The following is a 24,724-nucleotide window of genomic DNA, read 5'->3' on the forward strand; positions in this document are numbered from 1 at the left end:
CTGCTTGCTCACCTGGGGCTGAACACACGGCTGCAGTTAATCACCTTCACAGACAGACATTCCCCAGCCAACGGAGCCCCATAGTGTGGCCAACGGAACAGCTAAGGATTAGGAGAAGCTTGAGACACCCAGTGCTAAAGTGACCCTGACTCCCAACCCAGAGCCTACTACCAAAGCAGGGGGGCTAAATTGACATGAACTTAAGGACCACCCAAACCTGGAACCAATCCCTCCAACATAGTTGACTCTAAACTATGGTTGATTTGGGGCCAACTGCCAAACAAAAATGAATCTCCCCATTGTGGGTACTGATTGTCCCAAGTTTTCTTTTGCCCCATTTTCTGAGATTAAACCAACCCACAACCAGTAATAAACCTCCCATCCACAACATGGACTTGGTTTTAAGCACAATTTCATCCCATCAAAAAACTAGGGCTACTGACCTCACCAATAACTGCTTCTCGACTGCAGTGAAATTTCCTTGTTTTCTGAGTAAAACCTGTTCAGAGCTGAGACTAGTCATTAATCAGTCCCTCTCGAAAAAACTGAACATTCCCCAGCACCACCACTATTGGTCCAGGGTTCAGTGTTTCCATGCTGAACACACTCTAAAAGAAATGTCAGAATAGAAGATGGAGAGGGAAGAAAGTAGAAGGATAGAGATGTTGGGCTTTGTCTTTGAAGGGGATTAAAGAGAACACTTTGTAGAGAACCAGAGCCTTCCACTTCCAAAATTCTTTAGAACACCTCTGTAGGCCTCACCTCGAAAGCAGAGCTTCACTTGTCGATCATGGGGGCCCGGTAGCCCTGTCAGTCGCCGTACGCACACAGTCAAAGCCATGGCCCCAGTGCCACTGACTCTCTCTCTCTCTGCCCTCCTGACCACTTGAATCGCCTCTGACTCATTGGACTCACTCAACAGGCTCAGCAATCCCTACCCTTTAGTCAAACAAACAGCCAGCAGGACTGGGGATCATGGGTAAGGAGGGTAAGGATGAAGACGAGAAGGGGGTGAGGTCCCTATAGTCCACTCACCTTCTTGCAGTAGCTGCCAATTGGTAGAAGTGCTTCAGCTTCCATCTCGCATTCTTGTGGGTTGGAGCTAGGGCAAGATAAGGCTGGAAGGAATGGGAAAGGACAGGACCCAGTCTGGTCCCTATGTGACCTCAAGGACATGGATCTCACATTGTTCTTGTTAATCTTTCTGTTCCTAATGCCGTGCACACTGTATGCCTTCAGCACATTGGGTGGACTAACAACTAAATCATACTGCCAGCATCAGTGGAGCAAGGGGGCAGCACATTTATTGAGTGAAAGTTGTTGTTATATGCCGTGGAATCACCTGTGACCCTATGTACAGCAGCTCTGAACCCTGCCTTGTGCTGTCAGTCTCACTAATTCTGACACAGCAACCCCCATTGCCCCAGTTACCTTATCAATCCATCTCATCTGGGGTCTTCCTTTTCTGTGCTGTTTTTCCACCCTTCCAAGCATAATGTCCTTCTTCAAGGACCAATATGTATGTATTTTTAGTGTAAGTGAATAACCCTTTGACCTTTAGATAGAGGTATAATGTTGAATGACTGCACCCCCTCATCTGAATCCTTTATAAAATCCTCCTCTACAAAACAAAAACCACAAGCAAACAAACAAAAACTCCCCACTATCTTCAAGTCAAAAGACTGCTTCATCTTTCTCCCACAGATTCTACCAACTAGTCTTCCAGACTAACATGTAACTTTATGCTCTACCAAGGTTCATTAAATCTTTCATAGATGAAAGTAACAGTGTTGAGTACATTTAAGGCCATCCACTTAATCGTTCTACTTGATGACACTTCTCATGTACAGAACTTGTGTTAAGCTACCTTGGAGGAAGGGAATACAGCCAATGGGTGAATCAGATGTGCTTTGTGCCTTCTATTCTAATACCCACACTGCAATCATCATCATGGAAGAAAGGGTCAGGGGGTGCAGTGGGGGGAAGTCTGAAGGAAGTGCTTACAATAGCCTTTGGCATGCAGCAAATGTTATGAAGGGAATACTGCCAAAGAGACTGAGCAGAACAGTTGCCATTTATTTGACCCCAATGAGGACTCCGTTTGTGTCAGAGAACAAACATGTTCCACGTTTTCAAGGACTGATTTTTTTTGGAAGTCAGCAAGTTTCCTTCTTAGGTAGATTCAAAGCTCCAACTTTTCATCTTAGAAGCCTAAAACATTAATCAATTGTACCAGCCAGGTATTCCTCAGAGGGGTTGGTTGTTTAAAAATGTGCTTTTGGGATAGGAATTGGGAGTAGAGACAAACATTCCAGGCAATGTAGAGGAATACTGGGTGTGTTCAGGGCTATGTGATTTGTTAATTTTGGTTTGAGTACAAGGAATGTATCAAGCAGCAAGACCAGGTAAGATTAGACAGAATCAGAGGAGCTGGGTCTTGTGTATATCCTCCACCCATACATGGTTCCTCCTTGTCAATACTGGGATGGAAATCCTTGTTTTGTCAGTTTCCAGGTATTGGGGTTCAAGTGTTTTGGAGGGCACTACCTAAAAGCAAATGGATAATTAATAAGGAAAGTCTTGGGGGGGGGCGGGAAATCAGTGCTTTTGAATTATCATGAAGAATACTGATTCCACTATGGATGAACAAATCTGTCTTGGAAGTACAGTCAGAATACTTTTTGGAAGTGAGCGTTTTTTTCATGTACTTTGGATGTGCCATGGAGGGACCAGTCAGCAAGTTCCAACCTTCAACAACAAGGATATGGATTGACACATTGATTGCAGCAATGGTTTCAAACATAGCAGTGATAGTGAGGACCTTGCAGAACTGATGTTTTGTTCTATTATACATACATACTGTCATTATTGAGTTGGGACCACTTAATCCCTAACATATCCAAAAAGAGGGATAAGTTGTTCTAAGCATGGTGCAGGTAAGACAATCGTCCCATGGTCACTGGGGCCCAAAGGAATTCACAGTCAAACAAGGGTGGCTAGGCTAGAGGAAACTCATAAAAATTCTTATTTTGCAGTGTTTTGGCCTTTTCCTGCTGAGGAGAAAAACAAAGCAGGAAGGGAAACAAATTGTTTCATGCTGGTGCGAAGTTAGATAGGATCTCAGGAAAGTCTCATAATGTTATTGCTTGCGTTATAATGTCAAAAAGAGTAAAAAGGACTAGCATGCATGATTCCTTGTGACGTCATGGCCAACTCTGTGACGTCCAGTCAGGACGTTCTGCGGAGATCGCAGAGCACAGATACACGGGCAGAGGGCAGGGTCCGGAAGGTCCGGGCAACTCGCACCGGAGGGCCTTAGCCGCTCCCGCGGTGACTTTGGCGTCTGTGAGGGGGGAGAGCAGGGGTCAAGATGCGGCGAAGCCCCCGTTCGGGCTCCAGCGCGGCCCCGCACAACCATACACTCAACTTCTACAGTGACAACGACAACAGCTCAGAGAGCTCCACATCGGAAGCCAGCAAGGGGCACCGGTCAGCTGGGCCGGGCTCTGGGGAGCTCGAGGGCAGAAGAACCCGGGGCTCAAGCTGCGGTGAGCCCGCCTTGAACGCAGCACTGCCCGAAGGAACCACATGGCCTGGAAACTCTCGGCAGAAGCCGGCGCCCCGGAGCCACAAGGGGCCGACGGCCCGTAGCGCTGCAACCGTGAGGGGCGGGGCCTCGGGTGCGGGCGGGGTCGAGCCCTGGTAAGATGGGGAGGGGGCGGGTCCTCAGGGGGCGGGGCCTAGCCTGGAGTAGGAATCACATTCTGTGTGGGCACCGCCTGGGGGAGGGGCCTACAGGTGTGGGGAGAGAGGTATTACCGAAAACTCCCTTTTGGGGGCGGGGCCATACGTGTTGGACCGAGAAGGGGCAGGAAAAGCTCTATGATTGGGCATTATTGAGGAGGCATCGCCTCGATGATAATGTGATTAGCTGCCAGTGAAGTGGGCGGTACCAAGGCCTGCAACTGGGGGCGGAGTTTCACTGTGCAGGGAGAGAACTGGCACTGGCATGTGGGTGGGTGCCAAAGCCTGAAGGAGGCCGGGGAACCTGAAGCCGGTCCCTGGGAGAGCAGGCCCGCGATGCGCAAGACCCCAATGGAGTCCTTGGGCTCCCGCAGAACAGTCTGCGTCTCCTGTAGTCTCTGAGGAGCAGCTCGACCTTCTCCCGACCCTGGATCTGAGGCCAGAGATGCCTCCTACTTCGCGGGTGTCCAAGAGCTTCCTGAGTAAGAGCAAGGCCAGACCGACCTCATCCTCCTCTGAGCCTTCGGCTTCTCTCGCCAATGCTCATCTCTGATACTCAAGTCTCATTCTTGAGCCCCTAAACCCATCTTGAGACTTCTGCCCCTTTCCAGAATTCAATCCTCTTCTGAGTCCGTTCTCGCTACCGTCTAATTCTTGCTGCCCTTGCCATCTCTTCCTGAGCTCTAGGTACTTTTTCCTTAGTCCGTTTTCTAACTTCAATGCTCCCTCCTTCCTCCCCTGCCCTTCTTAGCCCCAGCCCCCTCCCTGAACTCCTTCCCCTTTCTTCAGGCCATCTCTTCCAGGTCCGGAGCGTGCTGTTATCTCTGCTGGTCTGTGTATACAGGTCAGAGAGAGGGAATTGGAAGCCGAGTTTAATGAGGGCGGGGGGGCAGGAAAATGGGGAGGAGGGAAGAGGCCAGCAGAGCTAGAGTGACTGAGGCTTGAACCCGTCTAGATCTTGCGTTCACAGGAGTTGGGTCTAAGTGCGTGTTGTGGTTACTGGGGGAGGTGTCTGAGGGGCTTCAGGATCCCTCCTTTCTTCACAGGGAAGTATGTTCCATCCGCTTCCTGCTCATCGCTGTGTCGCTACTGAGCTTCTTTCTGGCAGGTGAAGGGGCGCTGAATTCCCCGAGAATAGAGGGAGGCAATCCAGCCCCAGCTTTGTATGGTCCAGAGCCAAATGCGTGCAGCCCCCTTCCTGTGTCCCTCCCTCAGCAGTCATCGCTGAGCACTCTAGTCACCCCTCGCATCTCCAAAGTCCACCTGAGGGTCGATCTCCTCTCATTGCCCCTATATGCCAATGAAACCATTTCCTCCCTTCCTCTGACATCCCCTTTCTCACTCCAGTTCTCTGGTGGGGGCTCCTGTATCTGGTTCCTCCATTGCAGCATGTGAGTGAGGGTTCTTAGGGTTGGGTGGGGCAATGGCAGGTGCTGAGTCCAGAAGGCTTCTGGGGGAGGTGGGGGGAGGGCAGTGCCTGATACTATAATCTTAAGAGACAGCTGGATCAGATTCTAAGGGATTGTGCTTAGAGAGACAGAGGGTCTCATGCTGTGATCCTGGGAAGTCGGGGAAAAGTGCGGTGTGCAATCTTTAGAAAAGGGGTGCTGAGTCTAGCTGATTAAGTCTGGGGGTAGGGGACTAAGTATCCCTGTATTTTGTCCCTCCCTCCCACTAGGAACCTAAGGAGATACTGACTATGAGGTGAAAGAGGGCCCCTGGGGTGGAAAATTGGGGGCCTCGGGGGAGTTCTCCAGCAAGGCAGAGGCAGTCCCTGAACACCAAGCTGTCCTCTCCAGAGAGTACCATGAGCGCCTTAGTGCCCAGAGCCAGCAGCTGCAGCATCTCCAGGCGGAGCTAGAGAAACTCCACAAGGAGGTGTCCAGCTTCCGCACCACTAACAGTGAGGTGAGCCCCATGCTGTGATGGAAATCCCTTGCTGAGCCCGCTTCCTGGGGCCTGGAGTCTACTGAGTCCACCAGACAGCCAAGATCCCACAGAACCCGGCGACCCCAAAAGTTAAGTTCTCAAGCCCGCTGGTCAGTCCCTGCCCTTGCCCTTTCTAGAGAGTGGCCAAGCTCGTGTTCCAGAGACTGAATGAGGACTTTGTGCGGAAGCCAGACTATGCGCTGAGTTCAGTGGGTAAGGTCCGAAGACACTGGGAGCTGGTTAGGAAGAACAGGATACAGGTCAAGTGGCGCGAAGAGACAGCCTTGCACCAGACCTTACCCAGCTGACGCCCCATCTTCTCCCTGCCCCGGATCAGGAGCCTCCATTGACCTAGAGAAGACATCCCACGACTACGAGGACACAGCCACCGCTTACTTCTGGAACCGCTTCAGCTTTTGGAACTATGCACGGCCACCCACAGTCATCCTGGAGGTGGGCTTCCAATCTGGTTCCCGAGGGGACGCTCGCTGGGGAAGGACTAGAAGCTGGCTGTAGGATCTGTCCACCCTCTGAAGAGGGTGGAGTCTGGTTGAGGAGGGACTTTGGGCTGTGTTGTACTTGGTCTAAAGATGGGGGAGTGGGGTCGTTCAGAATGAGGGTTCTGAGGGTTTTATCCGTGCACTTACAGCCAGATGTGTTCCCTGGAAACTGCTGGGCTTTTGAGGGTGACCAGGGGCAGGTGGTGATTCGGCTTCCAGGTCTCGTGCAGTTGAGCGGCATCACCCTGCAGCATCCACCGCCCAGCGTGGCACACACCGGGGAAGCTAGCAGTGCCCCCCGTGACTTCGCAGTCTATGTGAGTGGGGCTGAGGCCAAGATGATGGGGAACTGGGGGTGTTTTGCCTAGAAAGCTCAAAGGTGTCACTGGTGCTTTTGAGTCTTTGCTTGTTCATCTATAAAATGGATTATTACCACTTGCTCCTCAGGGCTGCTGTGGGTGCTAGATGATCAGAACCACAACCAAATACTGCTATGTGCCGTCTAGCCAGAATTGACTCTTAGTTGACTCTCTGGCAGATCTTCTGAAACTTCCTCCTATAGGAGTAAGTTGCCCATCTTTCCACCTGAGTCCCTAGTGGATTTGAACCACTTTGGGTGCCTTTGGGTTAGTAGCACAACTGCCTTAACCACTGGGGCACCAGAGCTCCCCACAATTGTTGTTAGGTCTCCATTAGACATTTATGACCCATAGAGATCCTATGAACTAAATTTTGTCCTATCCAGTGCCATCCTCCTCACTTAGACATTCATTCATCCATTGCTGGAGTCTATCAATTCCTCTGGCTGACAGTTTGCCTCTTTCACTGATCCTTCACTTTTCCAAGCATGATATCCAAGGAATTGCTTCTCCAAGCAACATGTTCAACATTTCAAAGACAAAGCTTCACCATCCATGCTTCCAAGGGGTACCTTTGGCTGCACTTAATTATTGCTTACTTTGCACCCAGCTTATCACATAAATCCTGTCATTTATCCAAACAACCCCTTTCACATTTTTTCAACTTTTGCCTGTAAATTTTAAAACCAAGGGAAAAAAATGCTGAATACTTTTGTAATGAAGTTATCTTAAACTATTTTTAGCTTTTAATAGTACATTAAATCTATGGGAGAGGAAATTAGTGTGCAGAGAGGACATATACCTGTTCAAGGTCACAGCTAATTGGCCAAGTGAAAATTCAAATTGTATTTCTGTGTCACGCTATCCCCAACACCAGTAAATAAGCAAAAACAGATATACAACCATTGAGCTAATGTAGGTCTTTAGTAACATTGTTTTTTCTCTATAAACTGTTGCCTCAAGGAGCCCTGGAGGAGTAGTATGTAAATATTGGCTAGCTAACTGTAAGGTCAGGAGTTTGAGTCCAACAGTCAATGGAGAAGATGAAGATGGGCAGCTTCTCTCGTAAAGGCATTTAGCCTTAGAAACTGACAGAGGGTCCCTATGAGTTAAAATCAACTTGCTGGTAGTTGGTGGATCTTGTGCCTCACTGTTTCTCTGTTCCCTCTTCATCCTCCAGGGCCTCCAAGTTGATGATGAGACTGAGGTTTTCTTGGGGAAATTCACCTTCGATGTGGAGAAATCTGAGATTCAGACTTTCCATCTGCAGGTGTGGGGACAGCGAGGGAAGATCAGGGAGGAGGGGGCCAAGCCCTTGGGAGGACGGACCACGGCATGATCCATTTGTCTCTCCAGAATGACCCTCCAGCTGCCTTTCCCAAGGTGAAGATCCAGATTCTAAGCAACTGGGGCAACCCCCGCTTCACATGTTTGTATCGAGTCCGTGCCCATGGCAAGCGAACTTCAGAGGGGGCAGGGGACAGTACCACAGGGGCAGTTCATTAAAGATACTGATGGCTGGAGTAGAGTGGAGGTCTGTGCTGAAGAAAGCCATTATCATTGCTCAGGAGTGGCAGAAGTAGGGAGCCCCTGGCTGCCTTTAGCATTTAAGTAGATCGAGATCTGCCTCCCACAAACTCTCCTTTCTTAAAGAAGTCTAGGGTGTTATAATAGCAACAGCTCCGACTTATGGAATATTTACCATGTGCTAGATGGAATGCTCTGGACATTATATACATCACCTAACTTAATCCTCACAACCACAGAAGGGAAGTCACTCAGGTCATGACACTGGATGGTCAGTGAAGAGCAGAGCCAGAGCAAGGGCCTCTAAACTGTTGAGCTGCCAGTAAGCCTATAGTCAAGTTTGTGTTCTTCAAGTCTTATACTTGAACTCTTGGAAAGTCCAATTCTTGTTAGGTGCATAAGGAAGTGGAATGGGAACTACCTCCCAACCCCTTACCCCTCCCTTTTCTTAACTCCAAGAAAACACTAAAAAACTGAGGCAACTTGAGAATGTCTAGGAAACTGTGAGTCACAGAGGTCTGGCAGTCCCTTCTCAGATAATCTTTACTGAGACCCGAGTGCCTGTCCCTCTGTCAGTGTGTTGTGTTCAAGAGAGCCCCTGTCTTCAAGTTACCAAATAAGGGAGAAGATGCTCCAGAAAACAGGGCAATTCATTTACAGATCCAAGGAATAGTCACTGTCAGGGGAGGACTATGGATAAAGGAGACAAGACATCAAAGAGCTGAAATCTACCTTGGCAAAGTAGGAATGTGGAGAAGAATGCTTAACTTGATTTGTTAGGATTCTTCCCCGTGCTTTCATATTTTTGAATATACAGACTATTAACAGTGATTACATATGTAGGAAGTGAAACTGAGTATATCTAAACATGTAAGGGGAAATTTAGCCTAGTGGGTAAGGAGTTGTGATGCCAACACAAAGGAAGGTGGCCTGAATCTACCAACTGCTCCAGAGAAGAGCAGGGTGCTGTGATTAGCCATTGAGAAACAGGAAAAAGCAGGAGGATCAGCTAGGAATTGGTTCTGACTCAATGGTAATGGGTTCTTGTTTGAAACACGTTATGTGTGTGAAAGTACAATATTGAACCTGTTCGAATTTTGAGGTGTTACGTGTTAAAGATTATCTGGTACTGTCAAAACCTATGGTCAGACATGTGAACTAGGACAGCTTTTCTGGAGGCAAACCCCAAACCTTAAAGCTTATCCTAAGCTTTGATCACAAAGTTGCCATTTCTAAGACTGTGTAAGAAAATTCTTAACAATCTTGTTTGGAAAGGAAAGATAGGAAAATTAATATTCAAGTAGGTAAGGAGTAATAGTACCAATAGAAATGTTGCTGAGGGAATGTTTAATATTATACCGTATAATTATTGATATAGTTTTATTTTTTTTTAAGCAAGCTAAAATGGCATACATAAAGAAAAATTTTAAAGTTCCTTATTAAGAATTCTGTATACAGAATTCAAAGGATACTTTAATGAAGATAGCAGCCTGGGAGGAAATATTTTCCAAGACCTGGAAGAGATCAAGAGTTAACCAGATAAAGGTAGGGGAGCTCTGGTGGCCTAGTGGTAAGGAGCCGCAACTACAATACCAGAGGCTCACGGTTCGAATCCACCAGATGCTCTGCCAGGGAAGGAGGAACAATCTCCTCCTGTACCAGTCAGATCTGATTTGACGGTACAATCACACACACACACACACACACACACACACACACACACACACACACACGAGTTAACCAGATAAAGGTTAAAACAGAAAGTACTCAGAAAAAATATAATCCACAAATATATGAAAAAAGTGTCACCTAATCATAATTAAGTTAAACTGGAGGCTTTCAGGCCTTCAGTTTAATAAAATGGGTAAAAAGATCATCAATTTTGTCACTGTGGGCAATTTGACAATGTCTGTTAAAACTTGAAAAATTTATACTGATACAGCATTTCACTTCTGGGAACAAATCCTTCAGAAATATTTTTGTTAAGTGTATAAAGATAAATGTCTTAACAATGTTCATGACAGCATGATTTCTAATGGAATAAATTTGGAAGTGACTAGTTTCTCCATCAATAAGGGATGGCTAAATAAGCTATGGTACATTTACACAGAAGTAATACATAGCCATTAAGTTATTATTGAGCCAGTAAGTTTTGGTGAGTATAGACACTAATTTTTTCTGCAAACAATTAATATAAATTCGCTAGCTATTTAAAAAATTCAGGCTTGCAGCATATTTTACTCTCTCCCTTTCAGCAAAGTCTAACATAGCTATACTTTGAGGCTTAGCACTCTCCACTATGTCTATGTTCAGTGTGTGTCTTAATCTTTGCATTTCCAAAAATGGTGCCAGTATCTCTTAACAATAAGTAATTCTAGTCTGAATGGTGCTGATATGCTAGCGGTTGTGCAAAGAGTAAGGATTAAGCTACGGAACAAAATGCCAGCAGTTTGAATCCACCAGCCTCTGAGAAAGACATGGCATTCCATGAAGATTATGGCCTTAGAAACCTAGAGGGCAATTTTACTTTGTTGTCCTAGAAGTTTGCTATGAGCCAGAATTTACTCGACAGCAAAGGCATATTATGTTAAGAGGCATGCTTCAATTCAACCAATGGTAGCGAACAGCGGCACTCAACCAAAAATACACAGAACAGTAATTTTCTTTGATTTTTATTGAATGAAAGGCACAAGACCAAGGATCAAGAGCAGCAAAAAGCAAGAGCAAGTATAAAAGTATAAAATATAAAATGTAAGGGAGCTCTGGTGGCCTAGTGGCAAGAAGCTGCACTACAGTCCCAGAGGCACACGGTTCAAATCCACCAGATGCTCTGCTGTAAAAGGGGCAATCTCCTCCTGTACCAGTCAGATCTGATTTGACGGTGTACACACACACACACACACACACACACAAAAAAAAAAAAAGAGAAAGTGCTAGCAACAGGGTATATAAAAGGTCTTTGGGGACACAGGACTGATGGCTGCCTATAGTTTAGCCTCGAAGGGAAGCTAGACCTGGGCAGCTTGTGAAGGGTCCTTAGCTGGGGCTGGAAGTGGCTTAACGGGAGCCCAACCTTGGGCCTTAAAGTAAGAGACCAGTTGTGCAGGCACTTCTGCAAGCACAGTCTGAGCCAGTGCCTCCCGGGGGGCCTGTCAGGAAAAGAGGGACCAAGTAAGTGTAGTTCATAACACTCTCCCCCAAGGTAAAAAAGCACATTTCATGGGGTAAAAGGGAAAATAACTCTTAGGCCTCTACCTCACATTAGATGGATGCCCTACTCACATTTTGGAAGCGGCAGTAGGGTACAAATTGCACTATGTCGCGGGCAGCTGCCTCCCCAGAGCGTGTACGTAGGGGCCCACCATCAGCATCCAGCTGTTCCATGGCCTCGAAGTCGGCACCGCCTACACCCACAATGATAACTGACATGGGCAGGTTTGAAGCTCGTACTACAGCCTCACGGGTGGCTTCCACATCAGTCACAGCACCATCGGTCAGCAGCAGCAGCACAAAGTATTGCTGGAAGGAATACACTGAAGGTTAGTGTATAACCATTCAAACACCAGGGCCTCTGTAGACAGCTCATACTGCTCCCCTCCAAAATACTTTTTAAAACCAAACACTCATTGGAGCTCTGGTGGCCTAGTGGCAAGAAGCTGCACTGCAATCCCAGAGGTATGCAGTTTGAATCCACCAGATGCTCTGCTGGAGAAGGAGGGACAATCTCCCCCTATACCAGTCAGATCCAATTTGACAGTACATACATACAAAAAAAATTTTTTTTAAAAACCCACCAAAATAAACCAAACACTAAAGCCACATAGTTCTAAACTGACAAGAAGGTCCTTGACTAAGACCATCCCCTCCACTAACACCTCTTACCGAAGCAGTCCTCTGATGCGTGGCCTGAGCAGCAAACCTGGCTACGTGGTTGATGATGGGTGCAAAATTGGTAGGGCCATAAAGGCGAATTTGGGGCAAGGCTTGGCGGTAGGCATCCACAATACCCTGAATGCCTGCAAAGAAAGAGGGCAAAACCACCGTAAATTGCTGGGGATAGCATGAGAGTCATGGATCCTGCTATCTTTGGTGCATTTAATCATCTTGTGACTTAACTCTATGCTATAAAGGCTCAAAAAGAGATTTGCTCTAATTGCACTTCAAATTAACCCAGATCAGAGAGAGGAACAATCTGAGTATCACATTACTGCTGTGTACTGTAGAGTAGGAACTGGCCCATAGCTGACCCTCTAGCAAGTTTTCAGAGGCAGTTAATCACAAAGGAGGTGACTGACCATTGTTCTCCTGTGGAGCAGCTGGTGGCCTCAAACTGTGTCTTTGAGCCTGCAGCACAGCTTCCTGCCACTAGGCCACCAGAGCTCCCTGAGTATCACATTATAACTCATTTAATAAAGTTCCCTTTTAATAGAAGGAAATGTTAATGGTGACGAGAAAATCATGGTCATCATAGAAATCACTGATTCAGGCGAGGATCACCAATGGATGCTAAGACTAGAGAATAAAAGTCGAAGAGTAACCAGGGTTTTATATAGCCTTAAAGACATATAAAAATTACGAAAGGATAAAACAGCATTTGTACAACTTGTTAAACACCACATTAACCAAGAGGTCACTATTAACCTGATTGATGATGGAACATACCAACATCAAGTGCCTCCTGATGTAATGCACCAAAGAAGGTACACAGTATCAATTCTGTGGTACTACAGTTTGTGTTTTTTAAAAAAACCATAATATAAATCTAATCATGAGGATATACCAAGTAAAACCAAATTCAAAGATAACCTATAAACTTTCTAGCCTATAAACTTAAAAAATGTTGAAAAACTTTCAGATTACAATAGGACAATTGAATGCACTTTGTGATCACAGATTTTCTTTCACTATAAAAGACAAGAGGACAAGTGGCAAAGTGTGAATAAATAAATTCTATAGCTCCAACTATTATATTAATATTACTTTCCTATTTTTGAGAGTTACAATATGGTTATGTAAGAGAATGTCCTTGATTTTATTAGGGACAACATAGTGAATTATTTAGGGATAAAGGATTATGTGAATGGTGATGAGTGTAAAGTTGGTAGGGCCCTGGAGGTAAATGCTGGATCAGGGATTATTTTTAGAACATTTCAGGGTCAAGGGAGGGAGAAATAAATATCTATAATGCAACACAGGAGTGATAAAATTTATTCGGGAAATCTGAGAAGACAATAGTCTTTGTGACAATGACCCTAATTAATCCCTGAGCTCCATGACCTCAACTCCTATGATTTTTCTTTTTTTTTTGTTTAATTCACATCCTTTTGTGATTATTGCAACTTTTCTCTAAGTCTTTATTTATGTCAAAGTAAGTTAAAAGAAAACCTTACAACTTAGATTTGATAAGTCAAGTCAAGCTTCCCAATTAAGCTTGTTGCTCACCTGGAGACACTGGGCCAGGAAGAACCTGACCAAAGCTAGGAAGAACCAGTTAGAAGCAGGGATGCCCAACCTCTAGACAAAAGACCACAGAGGACTAAGGCAAAAAGTACCCTAGAAGTACCAAGGATTCCACAGATGCCTTGAATTCTTCAGGTTTCAATAAGGGGGTAGTAACAAGGCCTACAAAGATAATTACAGCTATCAATTTTTCAATGAGTTTAAATTGACAAATCATAGTGATTTTTTTATTCATTCAATATACAGCCTGCTTTATAATAATTACAATTGATTGATATAATTAATTACAATGTCTGATCAATTTCTTATTGTATATTGCCTTTCCCTTCACATAACTTAGTAATTTTTAGTCCCTTCTTCCTGTTGCCATCCCTGGTAACAGTAACCATTACCATTTATTATAAGACACTTAATAGGTTTCCATTGTCAAACATGCAAAACACACTCTTTTTCTTGAATATTCAATATCCTAAATGATTTTATCTTATGTTTCTTATATATATATATATATATATATATAAATAAAATCCAAGTTCACAGAGGCTAAACAACTTGCCCCAAGTCACAGAGTCAGCAAGCGGCAAGATAAGCTCTGAATCTAAAGTCAGGCTCAGAGACCTATTTTTGAAAATTACTTCTCTGGACAATGAGTTAGCCCATGCCAATCAACTTCATCTTGTCCATCAGGTGTGGATAATTCTGCTTCTATAACTTACCTGAACAATATGGGTTACTGGGGTTGAAGTTTAAGGCAAATTCATGGGAGACCTGAGGATGAGAATAAAAATGAGGCTCTCTTTGTTCCCCCTCACCCCATGATGCCCTTTACACCAAGAAAAAAGGACATGAAGGAACAACCGAGCATCTTACAGGAGATATTTAGTACTTAACATGTGGTGTATATACATGGCTGCAGGGGTGCATCCCTATATCTTTTTATAAGTCTGAATGCTAAGCAGGAAATAAGTTAGATGAATACCATGAAGTCAGAATCTCAGAATTGAGGACAGGAGCTGGGAAAGGACAGGAAAGCTCACCTGCCAGTCAGGGGGCACCTGAGCTCCAAATCCAAATGCTGGGAACAGCTTGTCTCTGTGGGAGGACAGTGAGGGAATTATTATCCTAGAGCCTGAATTATCTGCTGGATAATAATGAGCAAGAAAAGCAGTTACTCACGCATCATAGTCCTGAACCACAGAGCCCACACTCCACAGTGCTGTGAGGTACTCATTGACACCTGTTGGGCTTAGGTAGTGCAGGGAGTCAGGTGAGGAGGGGTCTCCATTTGAGCCAGTGAAGTCCACACCTACCTGGGAGGACACGAAGAGAGTCACTGAAGGTAACCGTAAATCCTAGAATTGTCTTCTTTACCCCAGTAGAACAACTTACAGTGAAGTTGATTTGGCAGCCTCCCATCACATAGTCCAAGAAAGAATAGTCTGCTTCTACCTGTAGATAAAACCAGGGTCAAGGTTGGGATGAAGAGCTGGATTCATGAACTCAGAAATCGGAACCTGGGTCCAGGGTTTACTGTTTCACCTGGCAAGTCTTGACACAGATAGTTCCAGAGTTCTTGTAGCTTTTCTTCTTCTGTTGTTTCTCTGGGTGGATGCATTCAAAGTTAGCCTGGTAAAGAAAGAAAAATGAAGAGCAGGAATCTCTTCAGAGCATCAGCCAAGAACTTGAGATGCTCTTTCTCATTCCCTTTGGGGCTTTCCTCTAAGCCCACCTGGACACTCCTGTGAATAACTAGCTCTCACCGGAACTAACTGCAGCTGTGTCAAGGTGGTGTTGAAAGTGCCAATGAGGTCATGTGAGCCATCACTGTCATAGTCCGAACATCGCACCTAGGAGGAAGGTATGTGTGTGTATAATTACTAGCCTCTCTCCAGCCTTCCTACCTTTGTTCAGTCTACTCAAGAAGTAAGATCCTCACCTGGATGGGCATGCTGGGGTCTCCCCCACAGAAGTGCTGAAGGGGGACTGAAAAGCGTTTCCATGAAGGGTTCAAGTTATTCTTAATTACCTGAAGTAAAAGACCTCCAGTGAGTTCTAGCCTAGCTCAAGGGGAGCTGCTACCCTTTCCCATCACCTGTCCTTCCTTTATCCCAGTTTCAAATCTTGACTCCAAGCCCCAAACGATCCTCCTGTCCTACACCTCACACAGTCTCACACCTCAGATCTGTATGTCAGATGCCATTTCCCATTATCCTGACGAAAGAACTCCAAGAATGGATCTGATTTTCCTAGGAAGTCCTGCCAAAAACCAAAGGCATCAGTTATATAAAGTGCAAGAAGAAAGCACCAATATCCTTCACCACCTCCCCCACTCCTGCTTCATCTCTTATTCTGGGGTACGGCCTTCTTTCAGACCTACCTTCTTATCTAGGTTTCTGGCCTCCACCTCCATAGTCACTACACGATTGTCCTTCAACTCTTGAGCAGAGACCTATGTTGTGAGGTAGGAGACTGTATCATTCACTAATCTCTGACTGATACACACCTCTATCCCCACACTCATCTTTTACTAAGTTCTTCCTTACCGTGATAGTCCCTTGCCCAGCAGGTTTTCCAGCCTTCAACATTAAGGGTAGAGTCAGCATCTGGCTGGACACAATCTAAGGTAGAGCGGGTCAAGATTGCGCAGTGTTAAATCCTGCTTGATACCTCCAAGTTCTGAGCATTAAGAGGATTCTTAGAGAATTTATGTTTGAAAGCTCCTAGTTCCTGGTCCTGCATACCTGACCCAGGGAACACTCAGCTCCCCCTAGGAAGTCATCATCCCCCAGCTCGGGTGTCTTGTTGTCTATGTCATAGATGCCAAAGCGGAGCTTTTGAACAGTTTCAAAGTGATATTCAAGCTGCAGGGTCTTGGAGAACTCAGGGCTTGAGCAATTCCGTATTCGTTCAGTCCGACCCAGCTGTAAGGCATAAGTTAACATGCATTATAGCTACCCAACCTCTCAACACTCAGGTAGGTAACCTCTCTGCACGACCCCAACCCCTACAGTTCTCACCTCAGTCCAGTAAACTCCTCCCACATCCTGTAAAAGGACGCAGAGCGGGTCTGATTTGGAGCCGATGTCTTTGTCAATGAGGTGGTCACAGGAAATGGACAGCTGAACCAAGGTCACGCAACGGGCCATCTGGGGGAAAAATGATTTGGGTCAAGAACAAAGGAGAGGCCTCATTCTACCATTCCTCTATTGTAGGGCCCAGATTAGGAAAGCCAAGGGGTTCCACCCAGGCAGGGCTAAGCATGTATTACCCCTAGGACTTGTAAGAAAGGGAAGTCCTTATAGCCTCTAAGACTGTAACCATCAAGGAGAGTTCAGTGGTTCAGGAGATGAAGTTCAAGAATATGATGAAAAGGTAGAAAAAAAAATTATACTATCCACTACTTACAACTTCGACCCTTAGAATTTACCTAATAATGCTCCTTAAATCTATACTCCAACTTTGCTCTCTAGAGATGGGTAAATCTCACTCTGACTCCCTTTATTAGCCCCAGTTCAGATTCAAGATACTTCTTTCCATGATTTTCACCTAAGTGCATCTTGGTATGAAGTAATGATCTCTCCTCCCCCATTGGCTTTCTCTTAGTCTCTAACAAGCTATTCATGTCTCAGTCCTATTATTCCCATTGTCACTAAACATCATCTTCCATTTGATTTATAGCATTGGCTTTTTCTTCCTAGTTACACTATCTCTGCCCCAACAGCCTGTTCTCTATACCAACTAGCGTGATTCTATAAGGCTGGTCATGTTAGTGACCAAACCATCTATGATGATTTTCCATTGTTCTTGAAAATCCTGAAAGATCCAGTTTTCTCTAATTCAACCTCCAAACTCTTCCTCTTATTTATTCCATTCTTTGTCATACTTGTATTCCTGTTTGTCATTCCTCAAACTGTACAAACTTTTGTAGACACTACATTATATCTAGACTGTTCTCCCAGATGACTTGCTATCCCTTTAATTCCTCCACCATCTTTGTTCAGAATTATGTTCATTATGTTTCTGCTGACAAACACAACTCTAATGCCACCAACATATTACAAAACCCTTTCCTAATTATTTTTCTCTTTAGCATCCATTATCTTATTTTCCTCACTTAGCTCCTCCATTAGAATTATCAAGTGCATGAGGGAAGGTGACTTGCGTGTTTATTTATTGCTCTATGCTAGGCACCAAGACAATAATTAGGTCTCCTTCCATGTTTCCTTTCAAAGTTGGAGTTCTGTACCTTTGGGGATATAACTTTGTAACAAATCAATCTTTACATTTTTACCTTAAAAAAATAAAAAGGGAATAATTACATGCTGAGTGAAATCTAAAAGACCAACTACAGCCTCAGCTTTCAAACCATCCAATTCCAAACTGACTAGCTTCTTGCTCCCCACAATCAATCAGCCCTTTGCTTCTCTAATTTACCCATCTCCCATGGGTCACCACAGAGTTTCCCATGTTAGTACATCCTCAGCCATCCCATGTTAGTACACCTACAGCCATCCTCAAAGCCTTCACTATCTCTCTGACTTCTCTGATTCATACACCTACAGGACATTTGTATCATGAACCCAGACAAAGCCAGATCTCTCCTTGATTTAGCATCCCTAGTTTATCACCCCAGGATGCCTTAAGTTTCAATCTCCCCAGCAGTGACCTACTTGCAGTCCCTCCCCAAGCCCCAGTTGGTGCTATTTCAATCTGTCCCTTCATCTGCAATACTATCAACCAAAGATTAAATGCTTCTCAAGAGTTCCGTTTGCTTCATGTATTGCTGAATGACAGAAAGCCACTTTTACAATCCAATGATTTTAAGTTCAGCTCCATAAAATCCTATCCAAATCTGTTAAATTCTTACTTCATTATAGTCTTGTTTCTCCCCAAAAATAGTTATACAGAAAACCTATTCCATCTCTCTGTGAGAATCCATCTCATACTGAGGAGCCATAAACAATCATAGCTAAAATATTTTTGGCTGTTGCTCCTAGAATGTGGCCTTCAGATTTCTAGCCATCCTGCTCACTCTCATGGAAGTTCTCCAAAAGCAGAATACCTACTCCAAAGGAAGCTAGACAACTTCAACCAAATCACAATCTGAAATCTATGCCTCTTCACAGGTTCTCTATGGTATATCTGCAGTATTTACAAATTAACAAGAGCACTCAGGTAACTGTGAGTTAGAGTGGACAAACTGGAGCTTAAAAGTCTATATAATTACGTGATAATTAAAGTTTCCTGGGAGATGCAAATGGTTTCCACATGGGTACAACAGAAATACAAGCTCACCAAACTTAATACTTTACAGCCCTACATGAAAACCACAACTGCACCTTCCTTGTTTTCACTGCTAAAAACTGGTCTATGGGAGAGCTCTGGTGGCCTAGTGGCAAAGAGCTGCAACTACAATCCCAGAGGCACACGGTTCGAATCCACCAGATGCTCTGCTGGGAAAAGGAGGGACAATCTCCTCCTGTACCAGTCAGATCTGATTTGGCGGTACACACACACACAACCAAAAAACAAACAAAAAAACTGGTCTATGAAGTATTAATCGTTTCTATATCCAGTTGTGCTCGATCATACATACACTCTCCCTTGCCCCTTTTACTTACTCACAGCAAGACAAACCTACTGTAGTCGAGTTGTTTCTAACTCAAGGTGACCTTCCATTGGGCTTTTAAATATGGGATGAGTAGCTACTGACCTTTTGGACAGTAGACCAACTCATGATACACTACACTACTGTAGCTCTTGGACCAAAGTACTAGTTTCACTTTATGCAATAATCTCTTCTTGACAGTGACGTGAAACAGTTAACGGTTATTTTTTATCTGGATTGCAATGTAAAGACTGGAAGAGGCATTCTCATCTCCAAAAGGAACAAGAAACTCAAGCAGATCTTGAGGCCATGTCTTTTTCACATTGGCTGACCTGAGAGCAATATGCAGTTCAAAATTCCTCATGGAACTGCTTTTATCACAGCTGTAGAATTTCCCCAAATTTTTGCTTTCTTCTTTAGGTTGTTTCTGTCTATTGTTGGCATCGATGTTGTGTGAGAGTAAACATTTTGATAGCTGAGTTCCCTTCATGAGTATCTCCTCCTTAGCTGTCAATGCAGCACATTTCAAGTCTTGCTAATCATTTATTTCCTCATTTTTAACATCTTTCAACATTCCATTCTTGATAGAATTTAAATTATCTTTACAGCATCTCTCTGATCAAGACTTTTCATTCATTGCCAAGATGATCTTGAAGGGCTTTCAAATCCAGGGCTGCATCAGGGAAGTTCATGCTAGGATCCTGAAGGCTCTTCTGAACACAGCTAATGTGAATAAATACTTTGTTCCAAAATACTCGCGAAGTCTGAAACTGTTAATTCAATATACGGCTATAGGGTGGCCTAATGGCAAGAAGCTTCACTGCAATCCCAGAGGTATGTGGTTCAAATCCACCAGATACTGCGCAGAAGGAGGGGCAATCTCCTCCTGTATCAGTCAGATCAGATTTGACGTTACACACACTAAAAAAAAAAACAAAAACAAACTCAACTATCCAGCTGCCTTGGGTTTTTCACTGGTCTCCTTTTTACCATCCATCATGTCCTGGAGAATTTACACTAAATATCCTCAAAGTGCTTTGTGCCCAGTTTCATTGCGTACTTCATTTGGTTTTGAACTCAGACTTAACCACCAAAGGTGAACAGTGTTTTTTTAAGGGTTTTTTGTGTGGGTTTTTTTTTAATGTTTTTCACAGAGCTGTGTGAGCACACACACAAAGATCGCTCTAAGCAGTTCCAAGAATCATGACCATCATCGTATCCTGCCCATCCATCATAACACTATGACCAAAAATCTTAAAGCTCCATTTTTTGTCCATCTGGATAAAAAGCAAGGAAGGATTCTCTAACATAGACTGTTTTCTCCTCTCAAAATCAACCTTTTTTTCTCTCCCCAAAATCAACGTCTATGCTACCTGTCTGTTCATAGTGTGCCTGATTAGATGTGGGAGTGGAACACAGTCCTTGACTATACAAATGCTTTTCAGTAAACTTGGTGAACAGGGCACCATCAAGTGAATAAATGTTATGGACATTTGGTATAATATAGGAATCTAGGATGACTTTCCACATGACTGAGGTATTCTTTCCTGATAGGGTTAACACTAACCAGGTCCAGGAAACCAAGAAAACTGCTCACATGGAAATCTGGTATTCCCTGTTTCAAAGCCAGTTCTTTCTGAGTCACAAGTGATTCTATGCAGTGAGGACACCACCATCATTTCTGTTTTTCTCTCTCAATCTGTGACTGAAGTGCCATACCAGTAATTCCTATTTTCAGCTAAATTTCTTTCTACTGTGTGAAGCACTTATGGTGATTCTTGGCATTTTCGTGAATACTTATCTACTGGTTGAATTCAATTTTCTGCTCTATTAATGGATAAAAATGCAGACTTTTAAGAAGGGGAATAGATTTTTTAAAAAAATACACATCAACCAACCAACCACAAAATAAACCAATAAATCTAACATGCAGATAGACCAGTCATGAGGAAGTCACTTCCTCGCCACAAACGTTTCCCCAATTTCTTCTTGTATCATGTTTTACCCCAGAGCAGTTGTTTGTTGGTAGGAAAGGCTCCTGAGTGTTCTGGAAATAACTTCTCAATGTGTAAGTCAGAACTGCTTTTCCAGTATTCTTGTCAACTTCACAAGCCAAATGTTATACTGTTCAGTTACTTCTGGGATGATAATTTGAAACTGTAAAGTTTACTACTGAGAATCATCAGATAAATCTTGTCAATAAACTCAGCATCACCTCTTATCTTCTCTCCCTGTCATGCCCACACTTTTCTCTGATAATCCTAACTTTATTATATTTAGATTTGGCCAACTTGACTTCTTCCTTTGCTTGTGATACATTTGTCCTTAATGTACTTCCTAGTTCTAACAAACTTGTAGCACGTATAGGGAATTCACGGAACATGTCAAACTATGTATGCCCTTCACGCTTTTGAAAAAGGGTAAGAAAAACCCTGCTGGACTTCTCTTTTAATTGCAGCTCTGTTTTCCTCTTGTTAAGAATTATTTCATGGTTCTTTTTTTTTTAAAAAAAAATTTCATTTTATTTTTGTGTGTACCATCAAATCAGATCTGACGGATACAGGAGATTGTTCCTCCTTCTCCAGCAGAGCTTCTGGTGGATTTGAACCGTGTACCTCTGAGATTGCAGTGCAGCTTCTTGCCACCAGGCCACCAGAGCTCGCCTACTTCATGGTTTTGTTTTGTTTTAAATTTTATTATTTTTGTGTGTGTGTACCGTCAAGTCAGATCTGACTGGTACAGGAGGATATTGCCCCTCCTTCCCAGGCAGAACATCTGGTGGATTCGAACCGTGTACCTCTGGGATTGTAGTTGCAGCTTCTTGCCACTAGGCCACCAGAGCTCCCCTAACTTCATGGTTCTTTTACACAATGTTCTAAAATTATGAAACTGCACTTTCAATAAGCATATTCCTTTGCAAAAAAAAAAAAGGGTTTCTGATTCAGTTGTTAAAGCAGTTGTTTTGGGTTTTATATGCTGATGTCCACTATGTTAAAGAAAATATATAGGGAGCTCTGGTAGCCTAGTGGCAAGAAGCTGCACTGCATTCCAGAAGTATGTGGTTTGAATTCACCAAATGCTCTGCTGAAGAAGGAGGGGCAATCTCCTCCTGTACCAGTCAGATCCAATTTGAGGGTGCACACACAAAAAATAAAATAAAAAGAAAGAAAAAATGTTAGGTTGTACCAGTTTAACAGAAACGGCTCAGTTCAAATCTACCCAGTAGTGTCATAAAATGAAAAAAAGATTAAAAAAAAAAAAAGCCAAGGGACCTACTTCCATTTTAAAGATCACAGCTATGACAACCGTAATTCTGGTTTATTTGGAAGTAAATCATCATACAAACAAACAATGTAGTGGAACTAAAAAAAGAAGGCAAAGCTACACCAATATTACAGGAAAAAATGTGAAAACCCACAAAACTCTAGTAAAACAAGTAGGAATCCATTTAAAACTTACTATATTAAATCCAGAATAAGAGGTGCACTGCAAAGTGGACTGGGGGAGAGAAAAGGAAGGAGGAAAATGTGCAACAATGTACTGTGTCTATGTGTAGATTAAAAGAGAAATGCAAGAGACCTCAAATAAATTCAATTTAGTTCCTCTGAGAAATACTGTCTCTCATATTACCATAAATTGTAACTAACCCATGACTGACTCTCCACTGAGTTTCCAAGGCTCTAAGTTACATGGGAGGAGAATGATGATCTTTCCCCTATAGAACTGCTGGTAGATTTGAATCACAACCTTTTGGGTTAGCAGAACACTAGGACTATGGATTAGGCTACCAGCTCTCCCTGAGGAATACAGTAAAAGTGAAAATTCATGTACATTTAAAAATTATTTCAGTATTTTATGGTTAATTTGTATTTTTAAAGGTTCTCATTTGTCTTTTTTCAGTGTTTACTATTCATTCTAAATAAATTTCCACCTTCATTGTCTCCTGCCTTCTTAGCAATGCCCTTTCTGTTGCCAGCTTCCATAAAGTCTCTTAACAGAAGTCCTGTATAGACTCCCATAATCTTGAGATCCAGAGCCAATCTTTCTGGCAAAGCCCATCTTGTCATATATTTCTAGAGGGCACATCCACACTGCATCCAGTAGTTGTGCAATTATGACACTCCTGCATCCCTACTTCAACCTTTGAACTCTGCCCCAGACTGCCCTCTTGCTACAGATCTTGTTATGACATTACTCCCTAACAATCTCTATATGGAGGACTGTTAACACTTCAACTACAGATGAATTAAATGGTTTCCATACAATCTCACTAAGTATGTTTATTCCCCAACCAACTAGCAACCAGAGTAAATCAGATGATGTCATTGTTCTAAATTCTTACAATGACTTTCCACAACATTCAAAATCTAACCTTAATTAACATAGTCCACAAGGTGATGGAAGACCTCTTTCTAATCATCTAGCTACCCATTCCCACGCTCACTGTGCTCCTGAGCTACATCCCTTTCATTTCCTTTTAAGCTCTTTCTTCAATGACTCCCAGAAAAATTACTTTTCTTAAGAGCATAATCATATCTTGTTTGTCTATCTCTTTATCTTCAGTACCTCCTCTACAGTAACTATTGGGCAAATATTTCAAGACTCAAATTCAGACTCATTACAATCAGGTCAGAAGTGAGTCACAGTTGACATTCTAGTTTCTGAGCCTGTAAGTCAAATGGGAAGAGACCATTGCCAAACTTTCTCCCATGAAATCACCGAAGTGGTGGTAGCCTTTGAGTTAGCAGACAACTCTCTATAGACTACACCACTAGAGCTCACTTGTCATAGGTGCTGTGGAGTCATCTACAACTCAGAGATTTTATGAACAACAGATTTGATTCTGTGCCATCCTCACCATTTCTGACAGAACTCCAAGGGTACAGTCATTGTGCCAATCCATCTTGTTGAGGATCTTCCTCTGAGTCTCCACTTTACCCAGAATGTCCTTTTCTAAAGACTGATCCCGTCTGACAACACACCGAAGTATGTGAGATGACGATTCTCCATCCTTGCCTCTAACTCTGGTTGCGCCTTTTCCAACACAGACTTGTTCTTTTCGTAGTCCATGGGATATTCACTACACTTCTCCAACACCGTTAATTCAAAAGACATGGATTCTCTGTCATCCTTACTGTGCAACATTCAGATGCTAGGAAGTAATTGAAAACATCATAACTCAGATCAAGCATTTGTCTTAAAAGTTGACATTGGCACTTTAAAAAGGTCTGTGATAGATCTGCAAAAAGTAACATGGCTTTTAACTTGACTGCTGTGACCATGGGACTGTAGATTCAAGTAAAATAAAACTGTTGACAACTTCAATCTTTCCTCTATCATAATATTGCCTATGGTGAGGATTTTTGCTTCCTTGATGTAAAACATAATTCATATTGAAGACTGTGATCTCTGATCTTCTGCAGCAAATGCTTCAGATCTTCCTCCCTTTCTGAAAGGCTGAGTGATCGGCATTGTTCAGTTTTCCTCTAATCCTAATGTCACATTCTTCTTCCTATAGGCCAGCTTCCTGATTGATTTGCTCAGTCTATCATTTGAATAGGTAAGAAGAAAGGACGCAACCCTCATTCATGCACACC

The 24,724-nt window shown here is 43.5% G+C and overlaps 3 protein-coding genes across 3 annotated transcripts in view; 1 reads left to right on the forward strand and 2 right to left on the reverse strand.

The window, feature by feature from the left end:
- The window catches only part of LOC102843868 (fer-1-like protein 4-like), a 31,648-nt gene extending 30,807 nt beyond the window's left edge, over positions 1-841 (reverse strand). The window contains exons 1-3 of the mRNA XM_006881703.1: positions 763-841; positions 444-499; positions 13-101 (exon numbers count right to left, since the gene is read on the reverse strand). Coding sequence (XP_006881765.1) covers positions 13-101; positions 444-499; positions 763-841 — 224 coding nt within the window. The remainder of the gene's footprint in view (positions 1-12; positions 102-443; positions 500-762) is intronic.
- A 2,529-nt stretch (positions 842-3,370) lies between these two features.
- Positions 3,371-8,038, forward strand: SPAG4 (sperm associated antigen 4). The gene is made up of 12 exons (XM_006881704.1): positions 3,371-3,680; positions 4,140-4,226; positions 4,534-4,588; positions 4,791-4,852; positions 5,092-5,135; positions 5,423-5,448; positions 5,544-5,652; positions 5,811-5,886; positions 6,011-6,126; positions 6,323-6,490; positions 7,713-7,802; positions 7,889-8,038. Exons 1-12 carry the CDS (start codon positions 3,371-3,373, stop codon positions 8,036-8,038), a joined length of 1,293 nt encoding a protein of 430 aa, XP_006881766.1.
- Positions 8,039-11,067: 3,029 nt separating this feature from the next.
- On the reverse strand, positions 11,068-16,665 carry CPNE1 (copine I). Its single transcript, XM_006881481.1, has 15 exons — positions 16,537-16,665; positions 16,261-16,440; positions 16,063-16,137; positions 15,897-15,968; positions 15,695-15,775; positions 15,456-15,545; positions 15,280-15,366; positions 15,059-15,145; positions 14,909-14,968; positions 14,696-14,829; positions 14,557-14,611; positions 14,236-14,287; positions 11,942-12,075; positions 11,342-11,578; positions 11,068-11,208 (listed from the first exon to the last, which is right to left on the reverse strand). The coding sequence occupies exons 1-15, from the start codon at positions 16,663-16,665 to the stop codon at positions 11,068-11,070; spliced, it is 1,614 nt and encodes a 537-aa protein (XP_006881543.1).
- Between the last annotated feature and the right edge of the window lie 8,059 nt (positions 16,666-24,724).

This window comes from Elephantulus edwardii, unplaced genomic scaffold, assembly GCF_000299155.1.
Source record: "Elephantulus edwardii isolate Elephantulus edwardi_28Jun2011 unplaced genomic scaffold, EleEdw1.0 scaffold00015, whole genome shotgun sequence".
NCBI classification, from domain to species: domain Eukaryota; kingdom Metazoa; phylum Chordata; class Mammalia; order Macroscelidea; family Macroscelididae; genus Elephantulus; species Elephantulus edwardii.

Excerpts from the sequence above, each read along its gene's own strand:
- SPAG4 (XM_006881704.1), top strand. The coding sequence starts at position 3,371 with ATGCGGCGAAGCCCCCGTTCGGGCTCCAGCGCGGCCCCGCACAACCAT. Across the intron at positions 5,887-6,010 it reads CTATGCGCTGAGTTCAGTGG|GAGCCTCCATTGACCTAGAG; the intron begins GTAAGGTCCGAA and ends GCCCCGGATCAG. Across the intron at positions 6,491-7,712 it reads CCCGTGACTTCGCAGTCTAT|GGCCTCCAAGTTGATGATGA; the intron begins GTGAGTGGGGCT and ends TTCATCCTCCAG.
- CPNE1 (XM_006881481.1), bottom strand. The coding sequence starts at position 16,665 with ATGGCCCGTTGCGTGACCTTGGTTCAGCTGTCCATTTCCTGTGACCAC. Across the intron at positions 14,969-15,058 it reads TCTGTGTCAAGACTTGCCAG|GTAGAAGCAGACTATTCTTT; the intron begins GTGAAACAGTAA and ends TTTTATCTACAG. Across the intron at positions 12,076-14,235 it reads CAGTAACCCATATTGTTCAG|GCATTCAGGGTATTGTGGAT; the intron begins GTAAGTTATAGA and ends CTTTCTTTGCAG.